Source organism: Corvus moneduloides, chromosome 1, assembly GCF_009650955.1.
Source record: "Corvus moneduloides isolate bCorMon1 chromosome 1, bCorMon1.pri, whole genome shotgun sequence".
In the NCBI taxonomy this organism is placed as follows: domain Eukaryota; kingdom Metazoa; phylum Chordata; class Aves; order Passeriformes; family Corvidae; genus Corvus; species Corvus moneduloides.
The window spans coordinates 42,319,261-42,343,192 of NC_045476.1; the positions used below are offsets into that span (position 1 = coordinate 42,319,261).

General features: G+C 40.4%; 1 protein-coding gene and 1 long non-coding RNA gene across 4 annotated transcripts in view; one reads left to right on the forward strand and one right to left on the reverse strand.

Annotated features, from left to right (window-relative positions):
* Positions 1-4,639, reverse strand: part of CMC1 (C-X9-C motif containing 1) — a 45,901-nt gene extending 41,262 nt beyond the window's left edge. For all 3 annotated transcript variants that reach the window (XR_004239915.1, XR_004239914.1, XM_032107641.1), the window contains exon 1: positions 4,557-4,639. Coding sequence is in view for 1 of the 3 variants with exons in the window: in XM_032107641.1 (XP_031963532.1) it covers positions 4,557-4,581 (25 nt within the window). In the remaining 2 variants the exon portion in view is untranslated. The remainder of the gene's footprint in view (positions 1-4,556) is intronic.
* An 84-nt stretch (positions 4,640-4,723) lies between these two features.
* Positions 4,724-23,495, forward strand: LOC116443473. The gene is made up of 3 exons (XR_004239917.1): positions 4,724-4,810; positions 6,667-6,842; positions 22,169-23,495. It is a non-coding gene; the product is annotated as an uncharacterized LOC116443473 (long non-coding RNA).
* Positions 23,496-23,932: the final 437 nt, after the last annotated feature.

Below are 23,932 nucleotides of genomic sequence, written 5' to 3' on the forward strand. Positions count from 1 at the left end.
GGATTTCAGCAGCCAAATACACATTCCGGGTTTTTTTCTGAGATGCCAAAATGTACTAACAGCACAGGCACAATTCAATTCCTACATATAGGATAGGGTTGCACTGTTTTTAAAAAGTCAAGCCCACACGTTTGAGCACCTCTTGTCTGAAACCACTCCCAAGTGTACAACCCCTGTTTCTTCCTCTACACCCTTTCTAACTAACAGTGAATGGTGTCCAATTTATTGCTTACTCCCACTTGGAGTGAGAAACAGAGAAAGGTCCTGAAAAGAAACACAAACTGTATAAATTGTATAAAGCAAACAGCTCACATAAAATAGAGCTACGCAGTGACATAAAAAACCGTGCAATAATTTGCATCAGAAACAAGACGAGAGCTTAAGAGGTAAATCCGACATAGAAAAAGCAAAGTACCCAATATCTGGACGAAGAAGGGATGCAGGAAAATCTAACAACCAACAAATCCCCCAGTTATAACAAGAGGAGATGTTAACCACCTAAGATTTGCCACCCATGCCCAATACAATTAATCAGCTCCTCCAGCACTACACAGTCCTCCTTACTAATTTTCAGAACTGTGTGACAAGGTGCAATGAAAACCAATGTAAATCACAAAAGTTTCATTATAGAAAAAAATCTGCCCAAACTCCTTGAGAGCTTGAATATTTAGCTCTTTAGCCACTCCTTTCAAGATAAAGCTTACACCTTTCATTCCAAATAAAGAATACTACACACAAATAAAGAGCAAGGCTTATGAATAACAGGACCAAATACCATTCCTCCTGCATTATTTAAAACACTTCTTCAACTGGAAGTAAGGATTAAGAGACAAAAAAACCACAACACCTACCTTTGACTTCTGCAGCTACGTAGTTAATGAACAATCAGTATACATAATACAAATGAATGAAGATCTTGAAACCAACATCAGGAACATGATCAAAACACATCAGTGTTTTCTTAAGTTACAGAGCATGAGGTGACAAGACTAAAAGCCTTTCTGTTACACTAACACAAGGCTTGCAGATGTTATTCTGGCAACTTACGCTATTAATCACAAAACTTATCTAAAAGAAGTTTAATTAAAAGTCGAAAAAGAACAGCTGAAAAGCAACTTTTCCTGTTATTTCTGTATTTTTGCTCTTTAAATTCAACACTGTGTTATCTCTCATTATTTTATCCTTTCTATCTTTTGAAGCTGTAATTTCATTCTTTTCAGTGTATTCTTCTAGCTCTAGTTTTACTCTCCTTGCCACTTTGAAACAAGTCACATCCATTCTGCAAGCCAAATTTTCTCCTTCCACTGGTAAAACTGCTGTTGTATTTAACAACCTAGTCTTCCACATGACATGAAGAAATAGACATACGAAGTTGTTGGAACTAAGTAGCTTAGGAAAAATATTAAATCAGTCTTCAGCCCCTCTGCTTTTAGGCCTTATGTCAAGGATAGGTACCAAAACCTGTACTGTCTATCTCAGCTATTGTCAATGACTCCACTTTCACTTCACACATCTGTGAATCTTCAGCTAGGGATCCAGACATCACCACCTGAAAATGACAGCTATAACCAAGTGCACATTAAAAAGAAAATGAGCTTTCTCATAACACATGGCCTCTACTACTAAAAACAGCACCCTACGTAGAGTTGGAAGTGGTGCATACAAAAGTCAAATTCGATGCTGGGCTGAAGCACATTCATTTTGGAGAAGGATAAAACAAAATAATGTAATGTTTTCCTAATCTGGGAGGAGCTGTTGACTCCCTCAAAGGCAGAGAGACCCTCCAGGAAGACCTAGACAAATTAAGGGCTGGACAGTCACCAACTATGTGAAGTTTAACACAATTTAGCACCTGGGACGGAGCAATTCTGGATGGACAGACAGACTGGGGAACAAGCATCTGGAGAGCAACGCTGAGGAAAGAGACCTGAGGGTCCTGGTCGATAGCAAGTTGAATATGAGTCAGCAGTGCCCTGGGAGCCAGGAGGGCCAAGCGTGTCCTGGGGTGCATCAGGCACCCAGGCAAGGGAGGGGATTGTCCCAGTCTTCTCTGCACTGGGGGGGACCTCACCATGAGTCCTGTCTGTTCGGGGCAGCACAAGACAAGAAGCATATAAAACTTTTGGAGAGCATGAAAAGGAGGGCTACAAAGTTGGTGAGGGGCCTAGAGGAGAGGAAGGGCCTAGAGCCACTCAAGGAGCAGCTGAGGTCACTTGGTCTGCTCAGCCTGGAGACTGAAGGGAGACCTCATTGCAGTCTACAGCTTTCTCGCAAAGTGAAGAGAAGAAAACACTGATCTCTTCTCCCTGGTGACCAGTGACATGCTGAGGGAATGGCATTAAGCTGAGTTAGGGGAGGTTTTAAGTTGGATATTAGGAAAAGGTTTTTCACCCAGATGGTGGCTGGGCACTGGAACAGGCTCTCCAGGGAAGTTCTCATGACACCAAGCCTGACAGAGTTCAAGAAACATTTGGACAACACTCTCAGGCACGTGGTGTGATTCTTGGAGAAGTCCTGTGCAGGGCCAGGAATTGGACTTGATGATCCTTGTGGGTCTATTCCAACTCAAGATAATCTATGATTTTATGAACATAACATTTTGTGAACATATTTATCTACCAATTTATTTACTGGATATAAACACCTAACGACACAACCACAGTTTCTTCCCAAACTGTGGCTATCAAAAAACTCCTCACATACAAATCACAACACAATTCACAGGTTCTACAGTCTGAGTTTCAGAGGACTCCTTGATATTCACTCCCTACTGCCTGTCAAAGCCATGAGAATACTTGTGTTTCTTGTGACCGTAAAATGAAGTATCAGTCATGGCAACAATTTACAGAACTGTGATCCTCCTCCTTTTTTTCTCATATATGAGCCAAGAAACAGTTAAAAATGATGACATTAAAATCTACCACACCGGGGTATCTGGGTTAACACCTTACTAATACAAACAGGGCAGCTCACACCTCTTGCAGCTGTTGTTCCAGTTCCTCTGCTACCTCACTTAGACATCTCCACTTTTAGTTCATTCTGAGGTTTTCAACAGAGCTGTAACAGACAGAGACTGATGGGGAGTGGGGGGAGGGAAGCAAAAGATAGTGGATAACAAGGTAGCAGATTTAGACAGGTGTCAGTAAGCAATGCCACTGCTCAGCAGATGAATCTCAGTATTGGTGTCACATAGCAGGTAACCAAAATACACCTTCAGCAGTCCTACCACAGCTAACATACAACCACCATATGGTTTGGGAGGGACAGAAAATGTCACTATATACATAAATAGGGAAGCAGAACGCTGATGACTTCAGTGTTTGGTGCCATCCTTTTTGTTCTGCACTGAAATCACAACAGCTTGAATCACTGAGATTAGCTCAGTTGATTAGAACGTGCTGCTAATGACACCAAGGTTGGGGGTTTGATCCCATTATGGACCATTTACTTAAGAGTCAAACTCATTGATCCTTGTGGGTACCTTACAACTTAGAATATCCTCCAAATCTGTGAATTGGCTGATGTAATAATAACTGGGAAGCAGAATTACACTGTAGATGGACATCCACCACCTGAAATGCAGCAGTAAGTTTTACAACATTTTCTTAATTGAGTAACAGATCAATGCTTAGAGGATACAATCACTAAACCCGGAACTTGACTACTCTATGATCGCTTTGTTTGCAAGGCCGGGAGAGCCAGGTCCAGGCCAGGTTTCCATCAGAAACCGAGAGCCTGGCCTTGGCCAGCATTCTTCGGCTTTTGGAGAAGCAGCCACAGGCTGCAAGGACCGAGGTGCACGACCACTGCAGTTCACCACCACCTACGGGAGTCTCAACATCTTGCGTTAGCTGAAGCAGGCCCACACCTCGCTGGGCTCGCTGTGACAGGGAAATGGCCTTTTAACACACCAGGCCGAGGGCAACTGCCTCGGGAACTCTGGGCACATGAGCGAACATTACATGGGCATAAAGGCCAGCGGCTTACATTCACTCCTGCGGACACATGTCTATAACTACTCGGACCAGATCTCGGTAGCACGAAGCCGAGGACCGCATAACCTAGGTGCTTTGCCTTTACGTTTGTTATACAGCCAGAGAAGCTACAGCAGGCACTCGCAGTCACCTGGACGCCCCAGAGCTGCCCGCGCCCCGCGTCCTGCCGCTGGAGGTCACGGCGGCGGCAGCAGGGCGACAAGGAGGGAAGGAGGGAGGTGGCAGCGAGAGCCCGCTGAGGGCGGCGGGGACGTCCCAGTCCGCCGGGAACCTCGCGGAGGACGGGCCGGAGCCCCTCAGGGCGACCTTTCCCAGCACCCGCCGGCGGTGCGCCGCAGCCCAGGCCACCGCCCGCTCCGGCGGGTGTGAGGGGCCAGCGGAAAGCGACGGGGGTTTCCCACAGGAAGCCCTAGCGAGGCGAGCGGCAGTGGGGAAGAGAAGGTCGGGGGGTGGAGGGGAGTATGTCTGGAGGGCGCTCCGCTGCCCCGCCGTCCTCCCTTCTTCCCTCCCTCTTTCCCTCCCTCCCCCTCGCTCGCCCGCCCGCCCGTCGACCGCCCCTACCTGCGGCGCCGGGGGGAGGCTCCATCTGCGGCCCCACGCACCGGCGGCAGCTGCGCACACCCTGCGCGGCCGCTTCCCCCGCCCTGCAGCGCAGGCGCGGCCCAACCCGCCCGCTCCTCCCGCTCCTCCCCGCATCGGGCGGAGACCGGAGGCGGGAGCGCCGAGGGTGAAGGGCGCTGTGGGTGCGGGGATGTGTGCGCGAGGGCGGCCCCGAGGCTTTGGCGCTGAGGCTTTGGCGCTGAGCCACCACCGCGGTGAGCAGGGCTGAGGGGTTGTGGGTGGCCTCATACTCTGGGAGTCACCGAGGAGTCACAAAATCACAGAATGGGTCAGGTTGAAAAGGGACCACAGTGGGTCATCTGGTTCAACCTACCTGGGCAAACAGGGTCATCCCTACAGGATTGTGTCCAGATCGTTCTTGAGTATCTCAAGTGAGGGACACTCAACACCCTCTCTGAGCTGTGATCACCCGCACAGTAAAGGAGTTCTTCCTCATGTTCAGGTGGAACTTCCTGTGCATCAGATTCTGCTCGTTTCCTCTTGTCCTATTCTTTGGCACCACCGAGCAGAGCCTGGCTCTATCCTCTTGGCACTCCCGCGTTAGATATTTATATGCATTGATAAGGTCCCCTGTTAGTTGTCTCTTCTCGAGACCGAAAAGGCCCAGCTCCCTCAGCCTTTCCTCGTAAGAGAGATGCTCCGGTCCCCCAGTCATCCTCATTGCCCTCTGCTGGATCCACTCCAGGAGCTCCATGTCTCTCTTGTACTGAGGAGCCCAGAACTGGGGTCCTGACAGGGCTGGGCACAGAGAGCACCAGGTTCCTAGGGAACCTCAGGGAAGTTTTTGTGTGTGTGTGTGTGTGTGTTTGTGTAGCCTCTGACAGGGACTGGTGTCGCAGCCTGGAGGCACCAGCCCTTGGGATGCCCAAGGCTTCCACAGCAAGGACTTGAAGTGGCAACTGAGAATTTAATTGGTGGCTGTTTTTGTTGATGAGTTGGTTTCTGATCATAAAAAGGGCTTCCCAGTCAGTGGGCAAGAGGTCCTCTCTCATGCCTCAGTGTCACTGGGATCACATACCTGTGAAAGCTGTGACAGAGGAATCAGGAAATCCAGTGTCCCACCTATTTAGGAGTCTGCAGAATATTTAACTGACCAACCTTTAGTTATTCATTGCATGAGGCAAGAATGACCACTTCGGGACATAAAACATGGGAAAAAAAAAAAACATTTAAGAAATGATAAATTGCCAGAAATTGTCATACATTTGAAAACCCAAGAACATGATTCCCTAGAAATCAAGAGAAATGAAAAGCAAGGAGATATATCTGAAACTCAGGACTTGTTTTAATGAATACAACCCAGAATTTTCAGAAAGCCCACCCTCTTTTCCTATCTTTAACATTTTAGACTGACAGATGATAGAAAAATCAATCATTTTACTCAGTAGGCTCTCACAGGAGGCTGCAAAAATTCTTTTAAATGTAGCATTTCCTCTGTTATCTGGCATTGTTACTTTCTGTTCAGTGGAAAGGTAAGTTTTACACATTTACATTCTCAGGGAAGTGAGAAGTCCTGGAGCCTTCCCTAAACACCAGGTAAACCTTGTATGCCTCTGGAATATAACAAGCAGTCTAGAAAATTCAGTAGGAGGACTTTTGACAACACCATACTATTTGTTATTAAAATGAATTTCCATCAAAGTTTCAAGTGCAGTTTTCCCCCAGATTGACATTATTTTCCTCTTATGAAAATTTAGTCCCTTTATTTGGAAATACATTGTTTCAACTTGAGGCCACACTAAGAGCCAAGTTCTTCGTGTTGATACATTCACAGAAATTAGTAGAGCGTGATGTAGGCAAAATCTTCCACACGAATGCTTTTGGCCTTACTGATCTAAAGCATCTCTGCTTTATACCATTAAGTGCCTTATGCTTTTCTTTTTTTAACCACGAGTTTGATCTCATTGCTTAGAATAAAATGTGAATATTACAATTGTTTTCTGTAACTTTATACCATTTCAGTTAATGTTTATAAATAATTTTGAGAATTTTAATTGAACAGAGCTGTGCAAATGCAACATGTCAATTTACTTGTATTTATTTTATTAAGGGATTTTGGCTATGCCACTTCTGCAATGAATATAAGAGAGTGTTAAAAAAAAAAGATACCAGCCAAACTGCGAAGAGTTCTTATATAATCTGCAAAGAGAAAATACAAGAAAACACACGATACAAAGAGGAGCTTTCAGCATAAGAGCCAAAAACGGGGAATGTACACTTTCAACAGTAAGTTGAGTTTAGAAAAAGGGACGTTATTTAAGTTAGTAATTTTTGCTGCTCTTAAACTTTTGGCTACTGGTGTTTATATATGCCCTGCAAAATTAGAACCCTAAATATTTTTTTTACTGATGAATTTCTTCGAACTTAAGTGTTAGCTCTGTGTGTTAATTTGATCAGTTTCAGGCCAGAACTTTGCTGCTTCTTTCATGGTAATAGTACATGCAAAAATGAATGTCCAATAGCTTCGTAGCTTGGAGAAGTTGCCTGCTGCTGCTTCTTCCAGTAGCAGGCCTGGAAAACAGAAACAGGACTTTTCTGGGAGTTTTATTTCCAAGTCTGACAGACTGACTGAATGCTGAGAATGAGAAATGCTGAGAACTGCAAGGGAGTAAGATACATCTTGAAGAAATAAGAACAAATACAAAGGAAGAAAGTTCATAGAACAACTTTGTTCTGGAGATGTGAGGGTCAGAAATAATTTTTGAGGGAGGGCATATACAGCTGTGAGTCATAACAGTCATGCTATTTGAGACTAGTAGAAATTATCAGAAATGAGAAAGTATCAGAGAAAGTGTTATCTTGACAGATAAGCAAATGAGCTGACATTATGCAGAGTAGGAATGGCATAAGACAGTAAGGTAGAAACTGTTCACAAAGGGCTTTAAATTAAGATAAATAGCTTATGTCTGACTTGGGAGTCAGTGCAGTGATCCCAGGAACTGGCACTATGGCTACTCAATGACACAGGAAAATTATTTTCTCACAGCAGCTTGAATGAATAGAAGCAGAACAGTTTTCATCACCAGAAAAGACGGAAGTTACTGTGTGAGAGACGTGAAGTGTTAAGTGTCGTATCAAGAATTTTAGTAGCACAGATAAAAAAGCAAAACACTTTGTAAATATGTGTTCTTCATGCTTTTATATGCAGTCTTGATGTTAATAAGATCATCGACCTATCTAGAGGAAAGATATATTTACTTCATTAATGTGGAAGTGCCTGTGAAAATGAACTCCATCATGTAGGAGCATCCAAGGGTATAAAGGGATGGTTTCATTAAAAAGAAAAAGAAAAAGAAAAATGAGTGCAAAGTGGGTCTTCCTTAAACACGAGGTCTAACTTGTATCTTATCCCAGGAGAGAGTTTTGAAATGCTATCTGGAGTATGCAATTTGTGTTCAGTCAAATCTTTTTTAATATGAACCTTGCACAACCTGGGCAGCCCTGCGAAGTTGTGCTGAAATGTGTGGGGCTTTTGCTGTTGTAGCACTTTGGTACAAGTTCGTACCATATGCTTCGTTTGACTGACACACTTATCCAGTAAACTTGCTTAATTGGGACATCTCCTGGAGCATTGATGCGGGACCAGTACTATTTAATACACACAACTGCTGCTTAACAGGGCCCTAACAGAACAGTGGCTACTGCTTAGTGCCCCTGGTTATTCAGTATTGTTTGTGTCATCTCTCTGTCACAGTCTCTTGGAACTTGTCTATACAAAGAAAATATTCCCTGCAATTAATTCTCTGAGGGTAAAATACTGGGTGCATTAGGGGAAATAGACTGATGATGGTGGTCATGATTTCTGCACTGATTGTTGCAGTGGGGAAGATAGGGGAATTTCCCTTATAGTCTTGAAGGATGTTTGAGATAATGTTTTTCTCATAAAATTTAAAAAACCTACATAGTCAAAAGTAGTGTTGGGTTACAGTAATTTCTGTGTTTCTAAGATTCATATTGTCATTTGATTAGCTAATCTCCCATTTTCCAAAGTGTGAACATATTTTCACACTTCAACCAAGACAGTGTTAACAAAGAAACTATAGATAGCAATAGAGATTAATTACCTATCCCATGAGTCTCCACACCTTGTTCTTACTAGATAAAAAGAGCCTATCTGCCTGCACACAAGTGTGATTTTTTTTTTAAACAATAGTCTTGGTCAAATGAGTTCAAAGGCTTATTTTCAAATGGCACCTCTTTGACATGCTTGTTCGCTGTTGACATTTTTGATCTTGTTTCATGAAATATAATTTCCAGTAAAGGGTTGTGATTCTTTGCTAAGCTTACCCAAGTGAAATACATCCATTCATAGGTGTGAGATGTGGAGGAACTTTAAATGAGAATATTCAGAATCAAAGAAATGTTTGCTTCTCTTCTGGAGGGAATGTACTCTTACTGAAGTTACTGGAAAGTTGTTGAGGGCCTTATTTGCAATTGCCATCTGAGATTTTCACTGACTTGAGACATGACTTCCAGATGACGGAAAAATGTGAAAGAGGAGTTTGTAGTGTCTTTCTGTTATACAAGTTGCAGCATTTTATATTTATTCCTCTGCAGAATTAAACCCATCCATATGTCTTTTTAAGGATAGGAGGTCTTTACAGCAGAATCTGTTACTGCAGGAAGAAGCATTAGGCATGTTGAACTATTTCTGTCCTGTCTTGTGAGCCTCTAATTCTGCCTGTTCTGGATATTAGTGGATGCTAGTATGTTGCAGACCTCTGAACCTGCAGCCTGTCAAGGTTCACATAAAGTGACATGAGACTTCTGCAGTATTTTCACAGTGCAGGCACTGGCACTGCATTGCCTTGGCCTCTCTCTTGCTCTGCAAGAACCACAACTGGCATGTTGCTGGGTGGAAAGCTCTGTAGTAGCAGTGCCTATCTCGAGTTCTGTGGACTGTTTCTTACCACTTCACCAAGAATGAAACCTTTCCCTTCATGGGCTTGGCCTTTCCACTCATGTTTCAGGGGAGTTGGGACCATCAGATCAGGGTGACTACCAAAACTTGCTGTCTTTCTATCAAGATGTCACTGAGGTAGTATGTAGGGAGCTGGCCATCTGCTTAAGTAGAAAAATTGTGTCAAATAATAATTCTGTTTGCCAGTCACTAATAGATCTGATTGGCAAAGTGAAAAACTGTTCCGTTCCTTTTCTGAAGTCTGCACACAAGAGCACACTCTTTCACTGGCTTTAGTCTCCTTAAAAATTCCTCTTTTATATCAGCAGAGTCAGATGTATCCCAAAGTTATAAACTCTATAGCAGATGTAGATCACTTGACTGTCATTAAGATTTTCGGATATTAGTAGTTCAGTAGTGTAAAAGGAAGGGAATGTTCACCACCAAAACAAAGCAGACTGTAAACTTTCATTGTTTGATTTACCTTGCTTACCAGAACAATTACTTTTCAGGCTGTGGTCAGAATGGTTTTCTGTCTGGATACATTCCCTGCAACTACAACTAGAGAGTGACTCTCACTTGTATTGAAGGTTTTATTTAGAAACTTATTTCAGTCATTACAGAAGCTTTGGATTTTCATTTTCCCTCCTTGCAGCTCTGCATGCAGTCACAAGTTTTATTTCTGTTCATAATGTTCTTTGAAAAGTTACATAGCCACTTTTGTTTTACCCTTTCCCATTTTTTTTTTACGTGCCACACAGAGAAGGGCTAGTCCTTGATGATAAGTATTAAAAAAGAAATGATTCAGTGTTCAATGTGGCTTCTAGGCCACAGTAACCACTGTGTGGTGCAGTCCTCTAGGTATGTGAGCTGGCATGAGAGCCCTCTTGCTGTCTTTCCATCAGTACTAGCCTGGGTATTTCCTAATCACTCCTTGGTCTGGTTTTAATTTGTTTGGGATTTTTTGTGCCACAGCAGAGAACATCTCTATGGAGGCAAGCTCTGAAATTCTAACGTACTTTCCAATTCATTCTTTAATGCAGACAGAGGTTACAGCTCCACCCTTGGTGTCAGGAGTTGTATTGCAAGTACAGAAAAAGAAAGAGTAAGCCTTTAATAACTGAAATGCGCTACATAGTCAGTTCTGTTTGAGTGCTAGTCTTGTTTGTACACACTCATTTTGTTTAGTAAATCCCTGCTTAGAGATACAAATCCTCTTAACTGCTGGTTGAGCCTCTTAAGAATCATTGTCTGTTTCTTTAGTTCTGGAAATGTTTGCTTCTCATAGGCCACATCACCCTGTAGTGTAGGATCACCATTCTGCCTTGAAGTTCAACTGCAGTAGTTGCTTCTTTCATCTCTAAACCACAAAGAACCTTAGAAACAGGAAAAAAACATCACAAAGAGCTTAGGCAGTTTGCCTGGCACTGTGGAGGAATGCTACTTGTAGAGTAGAGATCTGAAGATGAAGCTCCTCAATTTATAGTCCATTCAGATTACTTGAGATCATAACACTGCTCATAATTCAGGAAATTAAGCCTAAATACAAGCCATACTTGGATTTTTATCATTGGAAATTTTAAGATCTGAGTCATCAGGGCAGAAAAAAAAAGTGATAAAACAAAAGCTACTTATTAACGTATGTAGAGAAGGATGCAGAAATGAAAAAGACTGTCATTGCTGAATGTGAACCTGAAGCTACCTAAAAAATTTTTTCTGTCAGCAGATGCCTTCTTTTTACATGCACCAAGCTCTCAGTATTTAACTTACAGTAAATCCTCACACCTATCCAACCAGATTTGCAGTAGGATAGTGTTACATAATTATCTATGATGTTATATTTGCATACCTACTTAGTTTACATTGTTGAGAAGTCTTTGGTTGGTTGTCTTTTTCTCCATGAACTAAAAAATACAATCTGAGATATGGGAATTTTTCCTTAAAATTTACTATTAAATATCTTTACTGCACTTGTTTCTAATTCAAATTTGTCACCTGAAGTCTGATAAACAGAACGTGAGTAGAGGAAAATGCTTTTCTACCATGACAGATATGGTCAAAACATGGGGTTTTTTGTAAAATCTTTTCCCTTCCCTTTAGTTTTTAGGTGCATAAGAGTGATGCAACAATAATAACACTGAACACTTAGCTTCTCTATATTCACCAGTCTGGAAAATTAAATGTGACTTTAACACTACTCTGCTAAGGAACCTCAACTGACCAGCACTGATTCCGTGGTTTTAGTTACTGAGATATGGATGTTGTCAAGAGGAAGAATTGGCAGTCATAAAACTCTATAACCTGAAATTCAGTAAGGGGAAAAATGTCTTACATCCTGGGAACATCAACTTCTTTGTGTTCATCCATTGCTTTGAAAATCAACTTCTTAGTTCCTAGTATCTTATCTATGTTGTGCAGTTAAGCATTTGCCTGTTTGTGAGTACAGGAGACTTATTGGTGAAGGCAGTGAAATTATCATGTCCCATATTTTTGAGCTGAGAAATAAATTCTCATTGTAGCTGCAAACAAATGTTACTTCTACCCTCATCTCACTTTCTCATCTCTTTTTTATGTTGCTGGGTGTGGTTTTATAGCTGCTGTACTTGTACCTACTGACATTCATTTCAGCGCTAAGTGAGTGCTGAATGCAGGGGAGATCTGTTGTGAAAACTCAGCTCTCAACATGTATTTCCCTGCAATCTGATTCTGGTGCGTTCCTAATTACCCACCTCACTGGGATATTTGCGTGCCTAAGTAATACAGGCTTTATGCAACTCCAGTTCTGATGGCTGGTTGGTGGGATTGCAGCAAGGGTTGGTCACAGCTGATGTGTCAAACCATAGTGTTGTCTAAGAATCATGAGATATGTTTTGGACTGATTAATGTGACCCGTTGTAATACATAGAACCCAGGTGAAAACTCGACGGATTTATCCCATTGATTCCAGTTGCGTTTAGGAGGCCATAAGAGCCTGACAACTTCTACATTCAAATTCTTTGCTGCAAAGCATTTGATTGACCATTGCCTTTGCTTTACAACCAATGTTCAACCTTTGCTCACAACTGAAAATTATATGAGGATATGTAATGTAATTGAAGCTTGATACAGAAGTGGATACACAATGGAAACCCTTGGCAAAATGAGTTAAACAAATATTTTAAGATCTAGGAAGAGCTAAACAGTTCTCAAACTTCAGTGACAATGGTAACTAATTTAGGGCAAACTGAAACTGGGAGTTGAATTCAGATACTACAATTCAGGATTTCATAGTTCTGTCTTTGCTCTCCAATTAAATAAGTAGCTAAGGTGTATCCTATATTTCTAATCTTTTAAGATGCAATTTTGGATTATGGATTTTACTATTTTCATTATTTACTATTTATTCAGCATAGTCTGATCATTGTGTGTTACTAACATCAGTATCAGGGATTTGAGTTTGTTTGTTCAGGAATTGTTTGCATATCTGTTCCAAAAATCTTGCCATATAAACAATTGAAATGACCTAACAAACAGAATTAAATAAGGGCAAAGAGAGCAAGAAGACATTACAAATGTCATATTTATTTTGAAGACATCTACTGCATATCTGTTATCATTATACATTGGTAATATATGTGAAATGTAGTAGAGGTTTCATATATACAGATATTTAATTCTCTTTCTGACTTATCCTACAGAATTAGAAAGGAGCATAGCATCAGACGTGATTGAATGGAGATGTGCCAAAAGAAAGTGTCACTTTAATGTTTAGCTTTCTGTCATGTTTTTACATAACTGGGACTAAGTGTTAACTCAGAAAAGCAGGGATTTTTGGTCAGGTAATTTCAAGTTCATTCTTTCTTGGAATTATTCTTTTTTGCCCTGCTTTTTGTAACACCTTTTATTTAATTTCAGTGACTAATTCACATTTTAGAGAAAAGAATATTCAGTGCTCTAAACTTTCAGTAAGGTTCATAACATCTCTGAGGTTTCCCAGAACTTCTACAACAAAATTATGGGAGAGCAAATTTGGTATTTCTGGTAAGTCAAAGGATTGAAACAAATGGCAAATGATCCTTTTAAAAATTAGCAGTTACATAAATTAACATAGAGAAATAGAAAGGTAGAGAAAACAATTAAAACACCCAGCCTCTTGATCTTTCTGTGCTATATTTTGAATAGGTATTTGGAAATGCAACTGAATCCCTGCAGTGGATAAACCAACTTTTTTTCATGAGCACTGCATTCTATGACACAAACATATAAGTCTCCCTCAGTATTGCAATTTGTATTCAGTTAAGTACCAAAAAGTTGATTGCAGTGTGTGATGAATCAATTCCCATGCTGAGATAAGCGGTAGAAAGGGAAGTTGAAGTTTGAATTTCATGATTTTCTGATGTGGAGCAACAGATTAGGAGTAACAGCAAGATTTTAACCCCTGAGCTCTAAAGAAACATTGCATTTGGAGTGTCAGAATAACTCTTTTTCACTTGGCTATCTGTATGCTGTACTGGCATCTACAGAAATAAAAGTTCTGTTTGTTCTGAGGGTCCTTTCTTGCTACTTAAAGAAGAAAGTTTTAAGATGTGGAAATTTGCATAGCTTGGTATTGATTTCCTCAGGGATTTCCTCTCCTACCAAAATGGAGGCAGCCAAGTTAGATGGAGAAATCATAGCACCTTTAGAGACTTACAATTTTTTTTAGTATGTTTTTATTGGGTTCTTAACAAGTGCTTCTTCCACCTTCTTGTTATGCTTCTTGATTTTTCATTCGAGAAATATATACTGTGAATACAGTATCTTGATGTTGCATCTTTTCTTCCATTGATATATCATGCATACAAAACCATTTGTTATTCTTTTGTTCTCTATTACAATATGACAGCTTGGCCTTTCACAATGCATAAGGATAACTTCTGGTCAATTTTAGAAGGAGAAGAAGCAGTATGTAGAAAACTTTATCTACCATCTCTGGAAAATGCTATTCTTGCTAGGGTTCCAATTTCAAACCCAGTGGTATGCCATGGTTATACTGTCATCCAGTATAATATATCCATAATATAATTTAGTTTTCATCACAATTCGTCTCCAGATTTGTCATATTAATTGCCTTTCTTGCCATCCTTTGTTGTTCTTGAAAGTTTCAGTTTACTTTTTTTTGTATAAGAAGGTTTGGTTGGTGAGTGACATCTGATCCTGTACCACCATTGACAGATGTACAATATTAATCAGGTGTGTGGCTGAACTGCAGTTTCTGCAGATGCAGCTTTTACAGTCACTTCATATTCACTGCTTAGCCAGTCGCACAGTAATTTGGTGTAAAAAGGAATCCAGAACCTGGAATGTCATTAAAAATACTGTGTATGCATCGATGCTACCTTTTACAAGTATTTAAATAGATTTGCACTTTAACAAAAATGATGGTGGATATTGATACTGTAACTGAAAGTACGTAAGTACCATTTAAATTCACTTCTCATCTTGTTTTGACTCAAAATTTTGTTAGCCAGAAAATTAGGGAAAATTTTGAATTTAATTTTTTTAAGCTCTGTATGGTTTACACAAGCAGGAATATATGTTAATTAAAGAAAGATCAAAGCAGTTTACTATACCTTAAGGCTTCTAGAACAATATGATGTTTAAGAATGTCTCACATTGATTTCAGTTCTGGATTTCATTGTGGAGGACAGAGCTACTCATACACGAGGATGAAGAATATAATCCTAACTAGGACATCCAGCATTAGTACAAACAAAGTCCCTCTAGGAAGGTGTAACAAGTTGTGGTGGCAGTTTAAGCTCTCTTCATGTTCTAATCACAACTTCAACAAAGATCAAAATATAAAGGATTGTTCCAAAGAAGATATTACAGTACCTCATTTTGTGTAATTAAAATATAATTCTGAACTCTTTAGCATTAAACTAAAATGAGTCTGCAGATGATGGTTACAACATCCATCTATTGACTGCAATTTGCATTGAATTCTGTCTTACCTAGCCCATGTTCCATCTGAGCTGACACTCAGCTAGAGCATGGCAACTGCACTGACATAATTCTTTTGATATTGGGGCAACATACAGAGTCCATTTGATTGACTTTCTATTTATCAAGCCATGTTCTGCCGAGAACGTAAATAATTCAAAATTTCCGTTTCAGCATCATTTTCCCTCATAATTTCCTTCCATTGGTGCAGCAAAGACCCCGCAGTATGCCACTATCTGCAAATTGTGGGTACCAACCAGGTTAGGGCGCTGCAGGCTTCCAGGCAAGGAGCTCTGGTTCCCTGATGGGGTGACACTCATTCTCCAGGACCGAGGCTATAGAAGGCCCCTTCAGGAGAGCTCCTGCTGTGGTGAACCAGCACTAGGAGGGTGGGAAGCAGCTGCAGGCAGAGCTGCTGGCCAGCCTGCCTGCTGGAGGGATGGGGCCAGGGCAGCACAGAGCCAGGGTGGGGAAAAGCGGCAGAATCTCTGCAGCGCGGTTCTTGCCAGGTTAGGGAATGTGTAACGGAGCAGCTGTTGGATATGCAGTGACAGCTACCATGACCACCATGGCTTTGCTGGCTGACAGCATGTCTCCCAAAGGGGGGTAAAGCATGGGCTACTCTAATCAGATGTTCATTCGGAGAAAAATGAACTTTCTGTCATTCAAGTCCTTGCGGGTACTGCAAAGAGAACAAAAGAATACAGTCATTAAAAAAAAGTCACTGGCTACTGACCTGCCTGTCAATAAGCATTAAAGAAATGTGATGCTACTGCTGAGAAACTACCAAATTTGTTTTAAAGAGCAATGCTAATGTCAAATACGAAGTCAGAATTGGTGTTGATCTGTAACAATCATGTTGGAAACCAAGAGATACTTTTGGTTTTGTTGTAAAGGAAAAATCCTCCACAATAGATACCTGCATTCACAAGGGAGAAAATCTGCAGTTGAAATAGGAAGAGAATAGAGGAGGGGAAAAGGTAATTTTTCGTTCTGCTCAGTTTGGATATCCTCGCAGTTCACAACAGCAATTAGGCTTTTCGAAATTGGCAATAAACCCTGGGAAAGGATGAGCATATTGTCAGAATAGTTTTTTTAAAGAGGTGCATTCATTCTGACTCGGGGAGGAGCTGGAGTCTGCAGTGAAGAGTGGGCAGCAAGCACTAGCATTCTTAAAACTCTTTGGAGTTAGAGGCTTTGCTACCATAAAGGAGCCGTTTTTCTAGGAAGGATCTGCAAGACCCTCAAAAGAAGAAGACATGCAGACACCAATTCTTTTTCTGCATACTTAAATTCATATCCTGTTTCAGAAAAGAAAAAGAGCTTTGAGGTCTCACTTCAGCTTTTACTGTGTTAGATGTACATCAGAAATACCCTCCTAGCTTTTCACACACTTCTAGTCAGAAGACTACTGTAATTCTGTCAGTACTGTACTGTTTTGGCTAGGTGGTTTTGCCATAACCTCTTCTTAACACCTTTTCATTCAGTTTCTCTCTCCTCTGTCATTTATTCCAGACCGCTTCTGACTTCCGCAGTATGAAAAATCCCAACTAGTAATGTATATAAGTATGAATCATACTTGTTTAAAACAAGTGGTTTTTTCACTTCCATCCATTTCGTTGTCATGTTTGAGGCTTCTACATTTTTCTTTTATATTGGTGGCTAGCTGGAAGGACATATAGACATTAGGGCCTTTGGGAGAGATTGTTCCTGCTTTTCATTTGAAAGCAGGTCACTGCTCTTATTGATTTCTGGACTACCAGATATTGTATGTGTCAATGTCAAGTTTTAGGTCTCTTCTTGTGTTGGCATTGGTGATGAAGAATTCAGTATTTTGGTTTTACAGGGGCGCACCTAGGTCATTTTACCATTCAAATTACCAGAGGACCAGAAATACTCTCTTGTTTTCAACTAACAAATCTCCAGATTGTTCAAATACTTTTAGAAAGGTGATTTGTATAATTGCTTTGTGTGCTGGTGACTTTTTTTCTTTTGTATTTCCGGGAAAAACTTAACAAAGGACTTCTTTTTATTCTCTTACTATTTCATAAGAACTAGTCTCATTCCTGGAATGTTAATATTGGTGTTATCCATCTTGCAGAAAAAAAAAATTGCGATTCAGAGACAGTGAGTGTCATGGTTTAGCATAGTTTGGGTTTTTAGTTAGGGAGGGGCCCCCTCAGCCATGGAAGTGATTCTTTGCGAAGAGGTGCTTACAGCTTTCTCTATGACCTGACAGAACCAATCAATTGGCTAGTTTGAATATTGGCAACTTTTTAATGTAACTCAGCCGCTTCTGCTCGCTGGACACCCAGCACAGCCCCCTCAGTGCGGGCCGGGCTGGCCGGGAGACAGCCGGGAGACAGCCGGGAGAGAGCCACCCCGGAGCCGTGCGGCCCTGTTCCAGCCGCGGCCCTGCTCCGTGCGGGCAGCCCCGCGGCTCCGCCGGGCCGGCCCTCGCCTAGTGCGGCTGAAATTCGTCTGGTGCCGCTGCCTGGCAAAGATCATGTGACCAAAAGTGATAAGCGAATTCCAGCTGCAATGCCCGGGTGAGATTAACCCTTTTAGTGCTGTAAGATTCCTCCAGAACAGATGAAGCCTGCAGACATTAGTACTCTCCCAAGTCAAAAGAAAAGGAAAGGTGAAGGCACGTGAAGAAAACATCATAAAGACACCAAAGTCAGTGAAGAAGGAAGAGGTGAAACCCTGAGGAAGGAGAAAGAGGAGATGCTTCAAACCTAGAAGCTGAAATTCCTTTGTAAGGCTAGGGTGATGGACTATGATACATCAGAGTACTCGCTGTAATTTCATGAAGCATGGGGGCTGGAGCATTCAAACCACAATCATGAGCAAAAGTACCTGGGCTGAAATAAGCAAATGTTGAAGTAGCTGTGATCAGATGAGAGGCTTGAACAGAGAGAGATGAAAGTGATGAAGACCCTTGCTCCCAGGGAAGAAGAAGACTTCTGTTCCTAGAGATGAAGATGCTCCCAGAGATAGGTGAAGAGAACCTTTGCTTCTGAACAGCTCATCCTTAAAATGGTACCCCAGTAGCTCAAGATTGGAGCCTCAAAAGCAGTTGTGGGGAAAGCTGTAAGTCAAGGGAAGGGACTTTCACATGTGAGCAGAGAACCAACCCGGGTGGCTGTCTCACTGTGATATTGAAGCCATGAGAGAACTGTTTCTTGTGGAGATGTCTCCATAGCATGAGCAAGAGAGACTCCTCTCCCTAAGTGAACTTAAAAAGAGATTATTATAGAGGTGGTAAACTCATTGAAAATCTCAAGGGTTGTCTTTTTACGTTGTCAGTGGGAGAAGGGAGAAAGGTGGGAAGAGAAGTGTTCTGAAGGTTAATTCTGACTCTTACTTTTTTCTTTCTTTTAGTTCTGTTAATAAACTTCTTTATATTCTTTTAAGTTTTGTGCCTGCTTTGCCTTCTCCTAATTCTTATCTCACAGAAGAAAATAAGTAATGGATATTTTGAACCGAACCACTACAGTGAGTTATGATGTAATTGAGTAATTGATGATGAATGATGACAAAAGTGTCCATGAAAAATATGTAAAACAGTTAAGGTGTGTAGGAATTAAACGGTGTTTAAGATTTGTATAATCTGTCTGAAATACAGAAAACTTTAAAGAATATTGCTACATGTTTAACTAGAAATTTATAATTTTCTCTCCAGCTCTTATTGTAAATGTTAAAAGTAATTTTGACCCATGTTTGAAAGGAAAGTTCTTGTATTTTTCATATTAAAATGTTAAAATGTTTATTTTATTATTACCTTGAAGCATAGAAAACTGAATGCTCTTTTGGCTGGGAAAACTATCTTTTCCCTTTCAAGCAGCACTGAATATTTTGCAACATCCAGAAGTGCAGACCAAGAGCCGTCTCTTTGAGGAGAGATTCTGAGAAGATTCAGATCCCTTGAACATGCTCAAATTTGCCTAGAACGTAGAAATACAAACCACAAAATAAATTGGGTGTGTTTAATAATGACAACTGTTGTTTTTTATTTCCCCTCCTCACTTTCCCTGTCTGGAGACTGCAGCAGAAACCACGTGATCAGACAGATGTCTTTCAAATAAGTTCTTAAATTAACCTTCTGTTCTTGAAAACAGATGCAAAACTAAGAACACCTTAAGCAACCCCAAGTGTTTCCAAATGTACATATGGATTTGGTGGGATAGGCATGTACTATTTCTTCTAAGCATAAATTTGTGTAAATTGTGTAAAAGCAAAAAGTAAACCTAATACTTGTATTTATTAACAATTTATATTAACAATGAATCCTTGTAAGCAGTCTAGGAAATGATCATTCAGCTGTCAAGGTTGAATGAAGTTTGCACATGAGGTGAAGTGTGTTGAACTTCTAGTATGAAGTTCATGCAGAAGAGAAACTACTTCAACAATTCCATTCAGGTATGGAGATAGAAATGGACACATTCTTTTTGACTTTCTGAGCTTGGCTTTGAATTGGCTGGTTTTGTACTATAGGAGCATACTTGTTCCTTACCAGTTTACCTTGGCCCAGAGTTCACTTTCTCCCGTAGAAATGAGATCAAGTTACCATCCAGGTACTCTGTAAGCCATCTTTATGTGGTTGATTCTTTCCTTGTGTTAAGGCACCTTTCTGGACTGCTTGGGAAGGAACTCTGACAGCACCATTGCTTTACAAAGTCCAACAGCAGGGTAAACTGCCTACCTTTAGCAGCTGTCTTTACGTTCTTTCATTCCCTCTTAAGCAGACTTAAGCCCTCCTGCCTGTGACCAGCAGTACCCAGTGGTCTGCTCTTCACAGTCACAGGCTTTGAAAAGTGTCCCCACACACTCTCTGTGCTTGATGTGTGCAGCTGTACTCAGGCAAGTGCTTAAGGGCAGATATCTTTATTTCAGAGTTTTCTGAAAATCTGAATTTGAACATTCTGAGCACTTAGTAAGATTGTTGGATTTTGTACTCTGTTACCTTTTAACAATAGCTGGCTTTTTTTAATGTCATCTTTCTGATGTAACTGTTCCATATTTGCCGAGGGATTGTCCTTCTTCAGCAGGAAATAAAAATGGCTTTATGAATATAGGTTCTCTAATCTTAATATTGTGTATGTAGAAGACAAGAGAGAAACAGAGAAGGCAGATTCAGCAAGGAACAAAGAAGAGCATTAAATGACTTACAAGTTCACCAGGATACCACACAGCTCTTAAGATAACTACTACCAGTCTTGTTGAAGAAATCACGTGAAACCTGTATCCCAGCAGTAATTACAGTGGCCAATGGCTCTGGTTTTTGGTGTGGGAGCACAAATTCTTCCACCAATTCTACTCCAGCAAGGCAATATATTAGGCCTTCTGCTCAGCTGGATGGGAGAGCAAAGACAGTTACTGTCCTGATCCATGAACTAGCATTCAGATGTTTTCGTACGCTGTTAAATGTATTTTGAAAGTGTTCCTGTTTATTGCTGACATGTCTTAATTTATGAAAGCAATGATATGTTTAGTGTGTTTTGTAAAAAATACCCCATGAAATCCAAATTTTAGTCTCCCTAAATCTGTAAAATTTACCGGCAGTTAACCAAAACTCTTGAGCATGCCTAGGCCATGGTATAGATGACGGTGCATTGCTTGATTATGGCATGTTGTCAGTGCTTTTAAGACCTTTCCTTCACAGGTCAGCACCTCAGTGTGCTCTGCCAGAGTGATCAGGCAACCACTTCCTTTTTCCTGACAGCGTGTCCCCCTCTCCTTCTGTAGCTTCATAGATATTCTAAAGCCAGCAGGAGTATTTGTTCTAACTGCTATGTCAGTCCACCAAACAAATATGCAATATGAAGTTACAGAATAGAGAGAAGGGATTTTAGGACTTTGTACTTCCCTGAGAGGGGACCTAGTAAGATGCGATGGTTTGGGAAAACATTCCAGGAGACAGTGGAGTGGCCTGAGGAATAAGGGACTCTCGAGCTAAGTACTCTGGTAAAGGTTCTGGTTTTTGTTTTTAAGCCTCTTAATGTAAATAGGAACACGCTTGGTGGTGTTGGTAAACAGAGTGAACATTTCATGCACTATAGCAAGTTTGTAGCTGTCACCATAAATGCATGGATAATGTTTTCTCATTTAACATTTTTTGGTGATAGTTTCAGTTTGATTCATTATTGGTCACAAAAAGACTTACAGTAATGGAAACCTTTACAGTTATGAGAGATGTTATGTAATCTCATCAGTCATTTTGTGTTTGCAAAGTATATTTTTTTAATTCAAATTATTCATATTATTCATATTAATTTTTATTCAAATAATTCCTATTATTTTTTAATAATTTGTATTCTTTCTAGATACATTGCCAAAAGTTTCGTATCAAATTTTAATTATAAATTGTTACAAAAACCCAGTAAGTTGCATGAAGCTGGCTGGAAAAGCTTATGGAAAAATCTTTTGGCAAGAGGATGCTTTAAGACATATTTTATGGTCTTGTCCAGAGGTACCATATTTTTGGAAAAAAAATAATTAAAGTCATTAGGAAAATTGAAAGACAGGCAATTTGTTTTGACTAACAGCAGAGAAAAAAAATCCATATCTAGTGAAAGGTAGTTCAATTTTTCTTTTTATTAAGTTTTCATTTTAATTGTATGAACCACTTTGAGACTGTGTTGCCTTGAGATAAAAATGTAGGAGCCTGAGAGATTTTTCTTTGATGCAGGAGGAGAGAGGCAGAGACAGAGGAAGAAAAGAATAGTGAAGACTTTGGCAGAAAAAATTTGGCATTCTAAAATCGGTAATATATGAACCTCCTCAACTGAATAACTGCACAATATTTTCATATATTTACCATTTCAAATGTCTGCATTTGAATGAGAGTGACTTTTATATTTATCTTATTATGTCTGGTCTTATTTTTTGACATTAAATATTTGCGTTGCGTGTGCTAACTGAACTTTGGAAAGTACACTTCAAATACAGTGACAATGGTGGTTCTGTGAGGCTTGCTGAGATTACCAAAGGTCTGTGTCCTTTGGATAAGATCGTTTCATGTCTCATTTTTTGGAATATTTGCCTGTTTTCCTAAAATACTAAATAGCCTGTGTCAAATTCTGGTCTTCAGGGCAGCAAAAGTGCCCTGCTTTGGGAGCACCAATTAGTTGTGCAATGGGGAGCAGTAGTAGTTCATTGCTCTGTGTCTGTGTGCCATTGTCTGTTGCTGTTCCTTCGTATTCTCCGTGATTTGTTTGGCAGCACATTAAGAAGTCTTATTTAGTGGCTCATTTAAAAGAACAATGTACTTGAGTTTGCTGAGGAAATAACTACTACTTCTAATTTGAAGATCCTGATTGCCCCAACGTGAGTCCCCCAACAGTTGATTGCCTTATGCACTAACACCCAGTGGAAGAAGAATCTGTGCTACAAATAGTTGCCACATCAGAAATAATTCAAAACTGCAAGAAAGAGAAAAATAAAAAATAACTGAAGCTCCAGACAAATTGGCAGGCTGGGTTGTGTAAATAAAATGGCCAGCTAATTGTATTCCCTGGTGAATCCAGTCCAAATGGACCAGACGGGTTGAGTGCATAATAGAACACATGCACCACAGTTTGAAAATCTCTGGGAATACTGAGCTGTCTTGTGCTACCCCTGATGGAGCTGAAATTGTAGTGAACAGAATGCTGGAACCATGTTGTATTATCAGAGGACGTGGAACCACTTATTTGAACTAAACACTTAGTGCTGTCATGCTGGTGTGACAGAAAATGGCACTAAAGCACAGCTGAGTGGCTATTTTTGTCTGGGTAAATACTCCAGTTTGTCAAGCTCTGTCTTTAGATCTGCTAAAGCACAAAGGTAGAGTTCACAATTAGACATTAACAACTTTATGTTATGTTAGCTCAGGAAGAAGAATCACCTCATTCCTTTTCTATGTGCAATTGTAAATGTCTAGTAAATTAAAGAAGTGGGTCTCAGATGATTCAAAGAGGATGATTAAGCCTATGTTTCATTTTGTATTTCCACAAAATAAATTTTGTGTAAATGTACCTCTTTCTTTTCTTTCTTTATTTCAGTTCATCAGGTTTTGGCATTGCTGGTGGTGGATGTAGTCTCCAGTTTAAAAAGCACTCCTTGTAAGAGATGCGCTTCACTAAATAAGTATGCCTGTAACTCCTACTTTTACAATTATCCATACTGTGCTGGAGCACCTCAGATATTTGCTTTTGTGTTCCAAAACTAACAGCAAAATATATAAAAAATTAGAGATTACAGATACGAAGATTAGAATCTTACTGACTGAGCGACCAGGATTGGGGTGTAAGTGAGAGTTCAGGGTTTCCATTATTGAACTAAAAGTCTAAATTTAATACTCATTTGATAATTCGGGGTGTGGGGGGGAAATTTTTGTTATTAAACTTGGCTAAAGTTGGGCTTCAGGTAGTCAGGGGCAAATCATAAATTTAGGGCTCATGATTTCTCTGAA